Source organism: Psittacula echo (genome assembly GCF_963264785.1).
Source record: "Psittacula echo genome assembly, chromosome: 1".
NCBI classification, from domain to species: Eukaryota; Metazoa; Chordata; class Aves; order Psittaciformes; family Psittacidae; genus Psittacula; species Psittacula echo.
In genome coordinates, this window is record NC_137735.1 from 122351432 (window position 1) to 122366839 (window position 15408).

Here is a 15408-nt window from a genome sequence, read left to right on the forward strand (position 1 = left end):
GTTCAATGCAAGGTGACAGTGGTGAAGACCAGGTTGTGTGAAGCAGCTCAGCAACTTTTCATTGTGTGTGACGGGAGGCTCAGCCAAGCCTCAGGACTGTTTAAAGTCAGAGCACTGCTCATTTGCTGTTCTAACTCTTACAATGCAGTCAGTTCTCAGATAACCCATATTTTCAATTGGGTTATACGCTGCTTTTCTCTTCTTCTAAAGGACACAAAAAACTGGAACCTAAAAGCATTCATAAACCACAAAATATCTACCAGGCGCATTTCTTTCTGGAATTAGTTGTAAGTGTTGCTCACTGCTTTTGACCAAAGCTCTTCAGCTGCATAAAAGATGCACAACCTCACGCTTGCAGTGCTCCTGTCTGTCATGAGCCTCTAACTTCTCTAGCGAAGCTCCTGAGCTTTCCAAAACAATTGCCTGCAGCAATATGATAATACAGCTACTGTGGAAAGGCCTTGCCAGAGACACTATGGACATCTACATCTGATATACGAGGATTATATCTAATAAAAATTAATTGGGGGTTCAAGGCTAAATCAAGCATAGGATTACCAATCTCCCGACAAAGTAGTCCTATGTCATTTTACATAAATAATCTGGTAATACTTACATGCTGTTTTTCTTTCTTCACCCAAATCATAAAGAACCACCTCCTCACCTCTGTTTTTAAGCCTTGAACTTGCTAAAATTCACATACATAAAGTATGCCTGTGCATGGGTATTTCTACTGGTTCAAAAGGATGTGAAAATAACTTGATTGCATCTTACACTAAAATCTTGTACACACTGATTTCTTCTTAGGGAGTCTAAAATTTGTTTTTTAAAAGTGAATGCTTTTTCGTATGTTCAACAGAATTTTCTTTCTGACTCTATTCTTAACTATACAGATGATCAACGTTGTGGGGTGTTTCAAAATTAGGCTCCAGAGCAAGAGCTTCCTTGCACTTACTACCTACCCCGGTACTCAGCAAGAGCTGATTGGCATTCAAGACCATCAAAAAATTACTGCAGTTTTTGTGAGCATAATTTCAAGCTCCTAATTCTGGAAATCATGGTCAAATAAAACAGAAAACATTATTGTATTTGATATTCTATAGTGTGTGAACAGGGTGCGGGCCCGGGCTCTCAAGCACACTGCAAGCTGTGTGAACCACTGTATCCACTATAATTGCAATAAAAAACAATTTTCCACAGCACTTTTCATCTAAAGAAAACATCCTCTCAAAAGGGGTTTCTGGGGGGCAGCACAGAAAAATTCCCAAGGGTTGCTGAGCTGAAAGGATCAACCCGGGAAGCTTCTGCCACAGGAGCAGGAAGGCAGCCTTCAGGGCTGGGGCAGTGCCTCAGACACAGGCTCTCAGCAGTAAAGCTTCAGTAATAGCTAGGCTAGTCCTGATTTCTGTTTGAGTGCTAAAGCTGAGCCCCTGCCCTTGTTTACCCTCAGAAGCAGTAACCCCTCCTTTTGAAAAGAAAGGAACAGTTTCGGATACCGGAGGATTTAGAGCAGAGGATCTGGATATTTTAATGTTGTTCAGGCTTCAGTCATCATGAATATCACTTTACAGCTTGGCACATACAGAGTCCATTTCTGAGGCAAGAGAAAATTAAGATATTGTAACTACATTCTAGGCCTGCTGGCCCAAATCTTCTCCTGGTGAAACTTGAGGGGTTTCAGTGGAATTGTAGCAAGAATAAACTTAGCAGTCTAGCTGTACTTTATAATACATTGTTTCTGATTAAAAGAGAGATCACTGGATGTTAAAGACTTTTTTCCATACATATTAAACCAAAATGGCGTTCAAACTGATGCATGTAACCAAGTGCATTGTTTATAAACACTAAAACTTTTTATAGACAGAAAAGATGGAGAATAAAAAGCAGTAACAAAAATAGGACTATTCATTTTATAAATAATAATGTAAGGAACTGTGGTGTTGCTGAAATGATGTATTAAAGCCAGACAATACACCAAAATACATACTTGTTATTTTCTTAAAGTCCTTATCTTCCACAGAAAAAAAGAGAAGTGGAGACATGGGAGGAGACATGGTCAGGACACCATTCGGAGCAGACCACTTCTGCTTGAGAAGTCCAATTTCACAAGCACTTTTCTAAAAGGAGCTTGCACTGTCCTGCTTATTAGGAAGTTTGGAAATAACAAGTTTCACATTTCAAAGTTCAGACATTTTTGTATTTCACCCAGGCTATAAACACGTGAGAAATTTGTACCCTGTGAAAGATAGCATTTCGGGTACTGGTAGGATACAGCTGTCTCGGTCCTTGTTTACTTGGTTTCTCCTCTACTTCGTGCTCAGCGTGGGAGATTTTAGAGTTGTTTGTTAAACTTTTTCCCAGTTGCCCAGAGTCACTATTCCTTTACTCCATACTGAGTAGCTGTGCATACAGCCGTGTGACAACTGCCCTCTGAGCTTGCAGTGCTTACCTTCCTGGCTTCAGCAGGAGCCCTTTTTCCTGTCACCAGACTAATCTTCCAAAGGGAATTCCCAATTCATGAGACAGCTCCTCCCAGACTGTGGGTTTAAGCCACCCATATTTCCAGCAATCAAGCAGCTTCAAATTGCCCAGTGTTCCCTTTCTCACCGCATGAGACACCTGCATAGGATGTGTCTTCTTTGGCCAGTTATACGACAGTAACGAACTCCTGCGCTACACCATGATCAATTAGACAGTCTCACAGAGCTTGTAAGGAAGATGAGGTTGGATGCTTAAACTCAGGATGTGGGGAAAAAAAAAAATCCCCATTTAATCATGCAGGGATTATGAACTCAAATCTTACTACTTAGACGCTGCTCAAGTGTTCACTACTGAGGTCCTGAAGGTGACCGGGAGGATAGTGCTCACTCATTTGCAGATGCTTTGCAGCTAAACTATTACTGTTTGGGAGTTTACAGCGTTATATAGGCCTGAGAAAAATAGGCCTGAAGGATTCAGGATCCCAGCTGCTTATTTGAGGCACAACTTTAATGAAATGTAGGAGTCATAGGACCAGAACGACAGACAGCCTTTGGCAGGCATTCACGCAGAAGAGAAGGGAGTTTGGTGATCTGCTCCTAATAACAGCTCAATACCATCAAACAAAGAGAGAATCCTGACAATGGAGGCCAAGTAAAGGCATCCATCTCCCAGGTGTCTGACTGACTCTACTCCAGTCACCTCTGAGGAGTTTTAGTGTTTTTAAAACTACTTTTTCAAGTCACTGAGATAATTCAGTGAAATCTAAGAAAGAATCTTTGCTGTGATCTCTACTGTCTAGAATGGCATTTACCACAAGTCTACATATAAGCCTTAAATTTGAGGAAGGGATTTCAGATACATACTTTGGATTTATCTCCAGCATGGCCAGCAGGGGCATTTCCTCCTCTGCTTTTTAAAGCACTCAGGCAGCAGGACTCCGAATTGCACTATTAGCTCAGTTTGAAGATGCTCCAAAAGAGCAATTGTGGAATAAATACTTTTAAAAGTGGAAATATTGTTTGTCTTTCTGTTTCTTCAAAGCATCACGGAGTGGACAGGAAAATAAACAAATCTAGTGTTTCCATGATAGTAAGAAAAAAAAAGAAAAGAAACCCGCAACACCTGGCAGATATGGATACTTAAAACATGGAAATGAGAACAGAATGAGGGGTTTAGCAGATTCAAACCCTTTTATTTACAATAAAAAGAACATTGTTGCTGGAGCAGTGGTGCATTTGCAGATGAGGTCTCCACACCGAGATTATGCACAGGTGTAACTGAAGTGATAGTCATTGTTTGCTCACAGTTCGTTGAGGAGTTACTCATTTATTAATTCAATAAATTCTATGGAATCAAACAATTAAAGGCAATGGGATTAATTCACCCTTGATTTAATCCATAGTGTGGCCCCCTATAGTGTATTACAGGCACACCCGCTTGAGTTTTATACCACAGCCAGACCTTTGCTGGGTTCCTGAGTCCCTGTTAACTAGCTGAGTTCCACTGCGTGTGGTAGGATTTGGTTCTTAAAAAAGCAAAAAAAACCCTCAAACACACCCCCCAAAACCAACCAATCAAAAATATCAAAGCTAAAGCTTTAGGGCTTCTCAGTAGGGTTTATTTTTACTTAGCATACATGTTATGTAGAATTTTTAAAACAGAAAATAGTGTAAGTTCAAAAGCATATATTCATAGAAGATCAGAGAAATACAAAGACCACACATTTATTCCTCTGCTGCTAGTCTAGGTTTGAAGGCCTCTCAGAGAGTATCAGATTCAACTGCACATGGTTTGGTGCAGACACCTTTCTTTCTCTCACTAGTCCTGATGGCCCTCATATACTATGCCCACTATTACCTTGTTCAAGCATAGCTCAGTGATGCCTTTGGCATCATAGCCACTAACATCTTCCAGCAGATTGCCAACCAGTCCATAAATGTTACTCATGCTCAAATTGAAACCAGTCTCCAGGACTGGATGTGCCTATCAGCTGGTCTAGGGAAAGGAAAGCAGGAAACCTTTGAGAAAATAGCTAGGTTCTGCACTACAGTGGATTTCGGCATGAGGTCCATGAGCGTCCAGGATGCATAAGCTCCTGAGGGAAAGAAAGCAGGGCACCTGCCAAATGAAGAGCTGTGTTTGGAAAGTGGAATAATTCGCTCAGTTCAGCTCTGGTCTGGTGGATGGGTGTATCGCTCCAATTGAATGGGAACAGAGTAACACGTAGTGAGGGCAAAGGCCACTAGTGAAGCCTAAACTAATACTCAACTGAAAACTCAACTGAAGCACAAGAAAAACAGCTCTACAGTCTCTTTTTCACTCATTCCACTAATCCAGTCTGCTGGAGGAGAGGCTGGCCCTGATGCCCTGAGGCAGCACATGTACAGATGCACTGCTCACCCCCTCCACATTTGGGGGTGAACTCCATCATCCGTCACACAGGGTCGAATGAGCCAGCAGAATCCCAGCCCACTCTCCAGCTGGACAAGCTCATTAGGTCTTTTAGTTGCCAGGAAGGCAGTTGTGGCCAGCTGTAAGGCTGATACCCTGTGCAGAGCCTGCCAAAGGTAAGCAGTCATCAGCTGGCCAGCTGTGGCTCCTCCTGAGAGACCCCAAGGCCCAGCGGAGAGGAGTAAGGAGATGTGATGAGCGAGTCAAGGGCTCTGCAGATGAGGAGGAGGAGAAGGAAGGGAGGGAGCGGTTCTGGGGTGAGGAGAAGGGAGCTGCCTGCTATGTCTGACTGTTCCCGTGATCAGCAGGCTGAGCTGGGAAGATGAAGATTCTGAATTTCCGACAAAATGCTGCCATGAACTGCAGACATTCCTAGGCAAGTTTTGACAAACAGTATGAATTAGAAGTCCCTCATCCTCCAAGAGTTAATTACTAGAATTTTATCACTCATAAGCCTTACCATAGGAGAAGATGTTGATCTTTTCCTACAGGGAAAATGTGTGTTTTTCCACACACGCAATTCAGAAATACAAACATAAAGCAAGCAGGATTTTTGTCTTGATGTTATATCTAAAAGATCTTTGCTATGTTCCTGTGTTAGTATTGTAATGTACAGTGGGCCTCTTGAGCTGAGTTTAAAACAGGTATTTTACTGAAGGTCTCTGCTTGGTTTCTTAACAAAAGATAAAAGATACAAGAAGCTCTGCACACATGCACGCAATAAAAAAAGCACAGCTGCCTCTCTCAGTCAGGATATAAGCCAAAAAAAGGCATGATTTTCAGAGGTAAAATTGAAATGTAACATGGACTGTATTTTTTAAATTGCACAGAATTATACCCTTCCCTTGCAGGGAGTGAGTGTCAGAAAACTTGCAGCTCCTGTGTTACATTATTCTGGCACTGTGAGGCATCGCTCATCCCACCTGCCAGCCTGCCTGCCCATGAGACCACTGCACAGTGTCCCAAAGCCTGCAGCTCTCAGCCAGGTGACAGGAGTTGAAAGGTAGAGCTAAGGTTTTCTGTTCCATCATCTTCTGTATTTGTGGGCACAAGCTTCCTTAAATGAGTGTGTTTCACATACCTCAGATACCTCTTTTCAGTTCATCATTATTATTATTATTATTATGTGCAAACAGTGTATCTCCCAAGACAGCAGCACTTCAGCCCTTTACACCTTGTTCTTCCCAATCCACAGGTGGTTTCATGGTCATAACTTCCATTCCTTCTGAGGATTACAGCACATTTCAGCTCATGGGAACTTTGTTTATAGATGTCCTGTAATGAAGAGTTTGTTTCCTAGATGTGTAAAACAGAACCCACAAATTGTAGCTTAGTCTAGTAGGACTTGGGAGGTCTGAGGACGAACATCCCACAGACGGGACATTCCTCACTCTCTGAAAAGCTACTTCTCAGAAGTATTGACCTTTTTGCAACTCTTAAAATGTCTTCCAGCCAAACAGAGGTGTCCATTACCAACATGTGATTTGCTAGTGTTACTCTGCATACTTCACCAGAGATCACTTGCCAAGGTCAGCATAGTGCAGAATGAAATGCTGAAAGCTCTCCAGCTTAGCTTGTTTTAAACCATCACTTAAGCGGATCTGCACTGTGCTAGGTCCTGGCCCTAAGCAGTACCCTTGGGACAGTGTTTTGGTTGAGAGGGGCTAGCACTGCAGCACTGTGTGAGAAATCATGAATAAATACAGGGATGTTCACAGTCTTGCATAAGGATTTCTACAAACAGAAGGCTAAGGAAGTGATCGCCTGCAACCAAGAAAGATCGCCTGTAACTGTGTCTGAGTTAAGGCACTTGTGTACTCCTGAAGGATCTGTAATGACAAGAGTGTGTGATGGCCTTGTTTGCACCTATGCAAACCAGGGGTTTCAAACCACTTTTTCTACTTAATGATTACTTGGGACCTAACTATATACACCAAAAGCCCACTCTGGAAAAGGCTCCTCCTGACTTATTCTGCAGGAAACAACATCCTTATCTTAAGGTTACACAGCAAGGGCAAAAAGTGATTTTGAGGGCAGCCATGCCAGAAAGGGACTGGCTGCCTGCATCATCCTGAGTCAGGAGCAGAGCTGCCTGCTTCCCTGGCTAAGCAGCGCAGGCAGATAGTTGCCACCTCACTTTCCCTGTAGTGCTTTTGGGGAGACACAGTCCCTCGGTGTGCTGAGGGGATGGGGCCATCCCTGAGCCAGGCTTCCCTCATCTTCAGTTCAGAGGTGCTGCCAAAGAGCAGTCAGGTGGTAACAGTCAGCGACATGACTTAGCTGAGCTGAGTTCAAGTGAAAGATTTATCAGAGGTGAAATACCACTTCCAGGCCCCTTGGCCACCCAGTGCTAACAACGGAAACACAAATGGCAAATACAACCTTATCCCATGCTAGTGAGGGCGCACATCTCTTCCTACTCAGTGTTTCTCGTAAGAGACATTTCTGGATGCACTGAAGGAGCCCATCTCTCCTTCAGAGGTCTTTTTGGGGGGACGGAGAGGGCCTAGGAAAGTTTTGGATTACAATTAGAACAGTGCAAAGGGCTGGAATTTTTTCATGGTAGAAAGACTGAAATTTAGTGTCTGGAAGGAAATACTTGTTAATTCTGAAACTCATGAAGACTTTTACCTGTCTATTTTTAGGTCCATGTAAATAGAGAATTTTCACCCCGACTAGTAGAACCGAAGTCATTAGGAGAAAATTGCTTTCTGAATATTGTGAAATGTACCCTGTGGATTGGGAAAGAGGTACCTGTGGTTTGTTCTTATTAACTTCACTAAACTTGTCTCTTGCAGAGCACTGAGAGTGGCTGAGAGTCAGATTACCTGACAGGGTATCAGAGCTGGATCATAGCGTTCGTTTTACAGAAGAAAGTCACCATGCAATTTTAGGATCAAATCTGGGAGTATGTGTTCAGTCTTCATACCCACAGAAAGATACGAGTGCTTTGCCGGGGTGGGGGGACATATGAAATACTACTTCTACTCTTGCAAAAAATAAAGGTGACTCTGCCAGTAGCAGGACAGGAATGGAGGGAGAATTTGACCCTCCACATTTTTGTTCCTCCATGAGCCTTCTCACAGCAGTACACACTGCTGAAGGGAGAATCAAGCTCCCAGGCCCCAGCCCGGCAAGATGTTACATCCCGTAACCCAGAACTGCTGGGGCGAGGCAGGAGCTGGGGGTGATCGAAGCTGTGCTGGGGCTGAACACAGATGCTGACAGGGCCCCCGCAGCCGGGTCTCACTGCTCTCCCCAGTACCAAGGCACGCCCGTAAAAACCCATCAGGCCGGACAGCTCTCTTACAGCACGTTTTATTTGCAGCAGGATTCCAGGGTAGCGCTGTCCCGAGCCCCAGGGTCTGCCGACCCCGGGGGGACCCCGGGCCGGGCCCGGCGGGGCGCTTTACCCCGGCCCCGAGGGGTTGTGGCGGGACAAGCAGCGCCGGGGCTGCCCCTCTCGCCCGAGAAGCGTCTGCGGGATGCGGGCAGGCGAAGGGGGCGGCCCCGGAGGCGGCGGGAGGCGCGGGGTGCCGGCCCGCCCGGGCCCTCATAGCGCATGGTAGGTCCGTCGGGGCGGCGTCGTCCCGGGCGTCCCCGGCCCCGAGTCGATGCTGGCGCTGGGCGAGAGGGAGTCGGCGTCGCGGAGAGGCAGCCCCGGCTCCTCCGCCGGGGACAGGCGGTCCACGATGCTGGAGAGGCAGTCCAGGCTGGACAGGGCGCTGCTCTGCCCGGCGGCGTACCCTGAGGCCGGGATGGGGGAACCGGGGGGGAAGGCAGCGCGTTACAGCGGGTTCCCGTGATGGCCCCCAAAAATACCGCGAGGAGCGGGGCGGCTTCCCCGGCCCCCGCCTCCACCCCCCGCGCCCCCGGCTGCCAGCGGGTCAGGCTTACCGTGGGCCATCTCGGAGCAGTACACGGCGTCGAAGCTGCTGCCTCTCGCCGACCAGACGGGGCTGCCGCAGTCGGCCTGCAAGACAGCGAGGAGCGAGTGCCGGCCCGGCCACCCCCACTGCGCCCCGGGCCAGTGGGATGCTCCCCCGGAGGTAAAGTGCCTGAAAGCCCGCGGCGAGGAAGCCCTGGTGCCGCAGGGGAGCGGGACAGCAGCGCCCCGGCAAGGACCTTCTCCCCTTCCCCGTGTATGCCCTCGCCCCACGTCTCACTCCTTTCCTGCGCCGCGCTAAGCTGGGGGGGACGCGGGGAACGCGCCCCCGGGGTCTGGGGCGCTTGCTGGGTGTCCTCTGGGAGCGTTGCCATGTCCCCCCGCATTCCCGAAAAGCCCGTGTGCGTGCCTAGCGTTAAATCAGAGAACGGGCCTATGCTACCGCAGCCCGTACGCCTTTTTCTAATGTCCTGGTGCATTCCGCCCGTCCCATACCCATAAGACCGGTCCCTCGACGCTGGACTGAGGGGAGACTCTCCGCGGGCCTTTGTGGGGTCCCCACAGCCCCATCGCTCCTGTCCCTCTCTTACCATCCCGTCGGAGCAGCTGGAAGTGGGGCTGGTCGGTTCGGAGCAGCTCTGTCCCGGCAGGTGATAGTAGTTTTCTACCTGTTCCCTCAAGAGCTCCTGGAGGCTCTCGATGTATCTGATGGCATTTCGCAGGATCTCAACTTTGGGGAGTCTTTGGTTGGGGTTGGCAGTGGTGCATCTCTTCAGGGTCTCGAAAGCCTGGTTCACTTTCTTCAGCCTCCTCCTCTCCCTCATGGTGGCCGCCTTCCGCCTGTCCATTGTGGTGGATTTTCTCTTGCAGGCTTTGCAAGCCCACATGAGGCAGTGGCCGGCCTGGTGGTGGCCAGTGGGAGCTCGGACATGCTCCTCTTCCTCGGAGCAGGCAGGCTCGGGGGGCTCGGGGCCGCCGAAGGGAGGCAGGTCCCGGGGTTCAAAATCCTCGGGGAACTCGCCCTCCGGGGAGGAGAGACAGGAGCTGTCATAGAATAGCTCGGACGGGGAGAACTGGCAGCTGTCCATCACCTCCATCACTGCAGCAGAGACGGGCAGCGTGGGGCGGCAGCCGGTGGCTCTCGTCGAGGCGCGCTGGAGCAATTTCCTCCGTAATTAGCGACCTGAGACAAAGTGTCCGCTGGCTGATGCGGGGGGCCCTTATATATACACGTAAAGGGAGGCTGGTCCACAGCGGCCAGGCTGTATTAGCATACCCCACCACATCCCCCGCCGGGGGCTGTCTGGGCAAGGCCCCAGGAGACAATTTCCTTCGCACCGCTCCCTTGGAGAACCGTGAGCTGGGCACTTCTCTAATGCCCGACCTCCTCAGAACTGTTTGTGGCATCTACGAAGTTGAAACCAAGCCTGGGAATTCGCGGGTTTGCTACGGGAAGAGAAAGAGGGGCAGTAAGCGCGCTCGAACGGCTGACATCTCCTACACAGCTGTTCCTCGTTCCGGTGCTCCCCTCTCCCATCACACGCTGCAGCGGGAGCGACACCGGCTCTCCCAGCAGAGGAACTAACGTAGAAGGCTCCCCATAGCACCTACAGCATCCGCTTGCGTGTCTTTAGTCCGCGCAGCCTGTGGTCCACGTCTAACCTGAAACAAATCACCCCTCGCTTCAGACCTAAGGTTGAGCATTTTGTCCTGTAACTGAAATTGTGTCATCAACCGGGGGACAAAAATGCCCAGCTACGTGTGGCCAGGAGAGACGATGAGTGGAGGGACCCAGATTTAGATCGGGTCACAGGGAAGGCTACTCACAAAAGAAAAAGTGTACGTGTTTGCTCCAAGACAAATCCCCTTCCCATTCTTTCTCCTACTAGTGTGACCCGGCACTGCCAGAGACATAACAGTCGAGCAGTGCCTCGGGCTTGCTAATTTTCTGCTTTCAGGCAAACTTGTACCGTTACAGATGCGTCCCAGCTGCCAGTGCAACAAACCCCTCCTGGAAGTGTAAAATTTCTAACCCCGCAATCCCTAAGTAATTTTACACAAGCCGGGGACAAAAGCCCTGCAGAGCCCCAGCCGCAGCAGTAGCTGAGCGGAGCGGTGCAAGGGTCATTAGAGCGGTAATGAAGCCATTTAACAGGCATTTGCTAACGCGCAGGAACCCTTTGGTTTCATCCAGGTGGCTTTTGTATTGGAGGAAAATATTGTGAGAAGGCGAAGGGAACCTTCCATACCTGGGAATAAAATTATGTTGACCTAGGTTAACTCAAACGGAGAGCAAGGGACCCAGCAGCGGGTCAAACGCTACGGAGCCGGTCCGTGTGTCCAGGAAAAAGGCGACTCCGGTTTAGCCCCTCGTCAGGAAAAGGTAACAAAGAGGGCACGGCCACCCGGGTGTCTCAAGGAGTTGCTCTTCGAGTGAGCAAAGCGGGCAGGGAACACCACCTTCGAGAGGTGCCGTGCTGGAAAACCTTCCGATCCCCCCCGCGCCTGCTGCTGGGGAGACCTCATCTGCCCCCCTAGCCCGGAACCCCCTCAATGGCGGATTTCCACTTTTAGGCTAAATGATTTTCCCTTAAAGAAAAGCCCCATGCACACACCCCTCCTTCTTCCAACTATCGGATGCATAATTATCGAAAGCTTGGGGAAGGCTACATTTGCTCTGCTTCGGTTTATTTGGGGCCATAAACGGGGAGAGCCCCCTTTGAAATGAATACTGTAGGAAAAGCCGGGAGTTGATAAAGGAGTAAAGTTACAGAAAGGGGAAAGCTCAAAATTCCAGGCTTCTGCCGCTCCGAGGGGCAGGTTGCTGTTTAGTTGTGCCACATCTGAAACAGGCAGTCCCCTATTGTTTTCCTAAGACACCGTCAGTTAGAAACGGGCTCTGCTCGGCAGTAACTTGAACTCTTCACTGGGCTGTGGCGAGCACAAGGACGCACACATACTGTGTTTTACCCCGTTTGCGCTGGCTAAAATAAGCCCTGTTTACAGATTTATGCTTTGTCCACAAATAAACTTGATCTTTTAAGTGCTGGCCACAGCTGTGATCACCTTCCAAGGAGGGGTTTCTCCCCAGGCACGCACAGTAGGTCTCCCGGTGGACACCTCATCGGTTCCATCTCCCGGCCTGCAGAGCTTTAGCTCCCATCTCTAGTTCTTAATACATCCGCGATGGGGTCATGAAGAAACTTGCCTTTCCCCAGAAGTCTTTGAGGAGCTAGGAAACTTTGTTTCCCTTTTTCCTTTGATATTGGGGGGGAAGGGGAAGAAAGGATGGAAGAGCCTGTCACTCAGGAAGAAAAAAAATCTGTAATAAGTATCCCTTAAGAGGCACCGGCTCCTCTGGTAAAGTGAACTCAAAACAAGTTTGCAGAAGTGCAATAGGGGAGTGGAATTAAAGACAGGGGAGAGAAAACACGAACTACAAGGCTGGCTAATGAGGCTGATGGGGGGTGGGGGAGAATAGCAGCTCAAGTCCGGAAAGCGGGAACCGCCAGACCATCAGACACTGTCTGCTCCTGTGGACGGACACAGAGAACATGGTGAACGTGTCACGACCTCTTTAAGAAGTTGTGGCTGCCCCATCCCTGGCAGTGTTTAAGATCAGGTTGGACGGAGCTTTGAGCAATCTGGCCTAGTGGAAGGTGTCCCTGCCCATGGCAGGGGCGTTGGAACTAGATGATCTTAAGGTCCCTTCCAACCCAAACTACTCTATGAGGAGTCCTCACCCCAACTGCAGCAATCCTATTTCTGGAGGGATTCCATCCCACGTTGGGAGCATTCGCAGTTCCTGTGATCTATTTAACGGGATTTTCTATTTAACCAAAGAAAATCCTCCCGGGGGGGGAGAGGTGTTTGGAGCCCACCCGAGCCTTGCGCACCCCGCACCTCTGCAAAGCACGGTGCGGCTCCCCGCGGACCTCCGGTGCGGAGCGACAACCGGCCCCGGGAGCGTTACCCAGAGAGGGACGTCTTGTATGGAACGGGACGCTCGACACTGCCGAGTCGCTCCGTGCCGCCTTCGCCCCTCGCCTCTCCCCTCACGCGGTCGGTGGGTGCCCTGACTGGTGGCGAGGGCCCCTCCGCGCCGCCTCCGGGAAAACTGTTTCGAAGTTGGGTTGGCGGGGCCGGGCGCTTCCAGCCGTGTGAGAAACGTTTGGTCCCCCCCAGCGCTGGGAACGCTGCGCACCTAAGTAAACACATTAGTACCTGCCAGGGGGATCTGTACAGAGGACAGCTGAAGAAGGCATTGGCCTCTGCTGGCACCCCCGGACTCCCAAGAGAGATCAAAGGGACGCGAGGGGGCTTTTAGCAGCCTTGAGACTGGGAAAAGTCGCTAGTTCCTGCTATCGGAGGGACGTCCCAGCGAGCACATGGTTCAATTATTCAGCCTCCTCCCTCCCCTGCCCCCCACTCCCATTCCTCAGCTCGTTCCCCCCAGAAAGGTGGAAGCTCTGGAAAAGTCGTAGTGGTTCCCCAAAGCAGCACTGATTCAAGGAGGAATTTTCCCCGTGGAAATAGCTGCCGGACAGACAGCCTTCGGCCTCGGAAGATAAGCTGAGCCCGCTGCCGGCTGCCCGCCTCCCTCCCGGGGCTGCGTCGTTGTTAGGGAGGAAAACAAAGATGCGCAATAAAAATAAAGTTAAAAAGAAAAAAGAGGCGTTAAGCACGGTCTTGTCACTTCAGAGGAGAGCGGTGACAACGCAGCAGCACTGCAGACACCCGTGTCCCCCCGGTCCCGCCGGCGGATCCGCGCCCACCGAGGGAGCGGGCAGGTGGCTCCGGGCGGAGCGGGACCGGTGGGGGCCGGGATTTAGGTGTCTTTGCTGGAGCAGCGCCCCGGCCCTCGTCTTTCCCGTTAAATAAACCGGAGCGCGGCGGAGTGGGAGAGAAGGGGCAGCGGCCGTCGTGTAAAAACCTCGATGCCTCTGTGCGTGGCCCCTCTGGAGAAAGCCCAGATTAAATCACAACCTGCTTGTCCTTACCCTGTTATTACCCTTTGATCTTGTGATTCCAGGGCCCTGTTTGCTTTGGCTGGGGCTTAGGTAAAGATTATCGTTATTAATATCAAAGACAAACATTTTAATTGCAAACACACTGAGGACCCTCACTGGGAAGGCCAGCATGTCAGCCGCAGAGCGGGGGTCACAGAGAGTCTCTTCGGAAGGTATTTTATTTAATGAAAAAACCCCAATCCCTTCTCCTGTAGGCAAACTTACTCCAATCACTCAAGTTACTCTGTTAAGGGAGGAGACGCTGCCCCGGGCGGACAGCCCCCTTGGTTGAAGTTAGCGATAGCAATACTCTGGTGAGGTCACATCGCTACGGAAAACAAACCGTGACGTCTTAACCAAACGCAGAGACGTCATGCAGGAACCTTCTCTGTTAAGTGCCCAAGAGCAACCCGAGGCTCTGTGTGTTCTTTGTTTGGAACGAGAAAAAGGGGAAGTACTCCTTACACCAGAGTATCTGTCTCATTAGAGAGCAATTAGAGCGAGCACTCCGCAGGTTTAAAACCGAGGCTGGCGGCGGTGGCACGGAAGGTGAGGAAGGAGGCAGTGCGGTGCATAGGCGTCGGCGCTTGGGGCAGCCCTTTCCCAGAGCTTCCCCCTCCGACTACCGCAACCGCACCCGACCCGGCCGGGAAAGGGGGAAGGAGACCTTCCCGAAATGCGGCTGCGGCCTTTCAATAACCAAACACCTAAAAATACACCGCGGGTTAAAGCTGAGGAGGGGAGCACCTGCGGGCAGCGTTGGAGCTGCTCCCCTTTGCTGTTGTCTGCAGTCTGTGGAGCCGTGTGTACGTGTGCTGAGCAGAGCGGGCTGTTCCCCGGTGGTCGCCCCTTCCAGGGGGTATCAACAATCTGTTACAAACCGTAACGCTCCGGCTGCGAGCAGTTCCACTCCAGAGTCCTCAGAGAGGCTGGGGGTTTTACATCACTGAGTGAAAGGCTTCATCTGTTCTAACCCTCCCCAACCCCCTTTTCGGCCGCTTAACTCTTTCCTCCCGGAGGGACCCGCTCCCCTCTCCCTCAGGCTCAAGAAGCCAAGGGGAGTTTCCTTGCGCGACAAGAAACCGCGGCCCCCAGCTCCCGAGGGAGCGGGGTCCTGTCCCTGCCTTCTGCCGCCCCGTTAGGGCAGTGGGCCCAGCAGTTTTGCCGCAGATAAGACCTGGGTTCAAGTGCCGAGAGGAAAAGGTGAGAGGTGCCGAGCCTTTCCGATCTCAAGGACCGGGGGGGGTTCCTTGTGCTTCCATCTACCAGGCTTCCACCTTCCAGGCTTCCACCAAGTGCAGGACAAGGCCGAAGAAGGCCCCTGCCTGTCCAGCTAAGCAAGCGGCACCAGCGGGCATTTCAGGGGAGCAATAACGCTTTTCCGGGGAGGGGGGAGTCTGCCGCGAAGCACAGGGAGGGCACGGGCTGCCGCACCCCGTCTTGCTCGAACGCTGCCCCTGGAGAGGGTCGGTAACACCGCCGACGGGGCCCCAGCTAAGGAGAGACGCGCGGAGCCTTGGAGGAGGAAACGGAGGAGAAATGTGTCCAGCCGGATGAGTCATGTCCCGGCTGTACCCGTCT

The 15408-nt window shown here is 50.6% G+C and overlaps 1 protein-coding gene across 1 annotated transcript; it reads right to left on the reverse strand.

Annotated features, from left to right (window-relative positions):
• Positions 1-8485: 8485 nt before the first annotated feature.
• On the reverse strand, positions 8486-9915 carry MYF5 (myogenic factor 5; the record flags this gene model as incomplete). The annotated part of the gene is made up of 3 exons (XM_080638981.1): positions 8486-8679; positions 8830-8905; positions 9409-9915. The coding sequence occupies 3 exons, from the start codon at positions 9913-9915 to the stop codon at positions 8486-8488; spliced, it is 777 nt and encodes a 258-aa protein (XP_080495107.1).
• Between the last annotated feature and the right edge of the window lie 5493 nt (positions 9916-15408).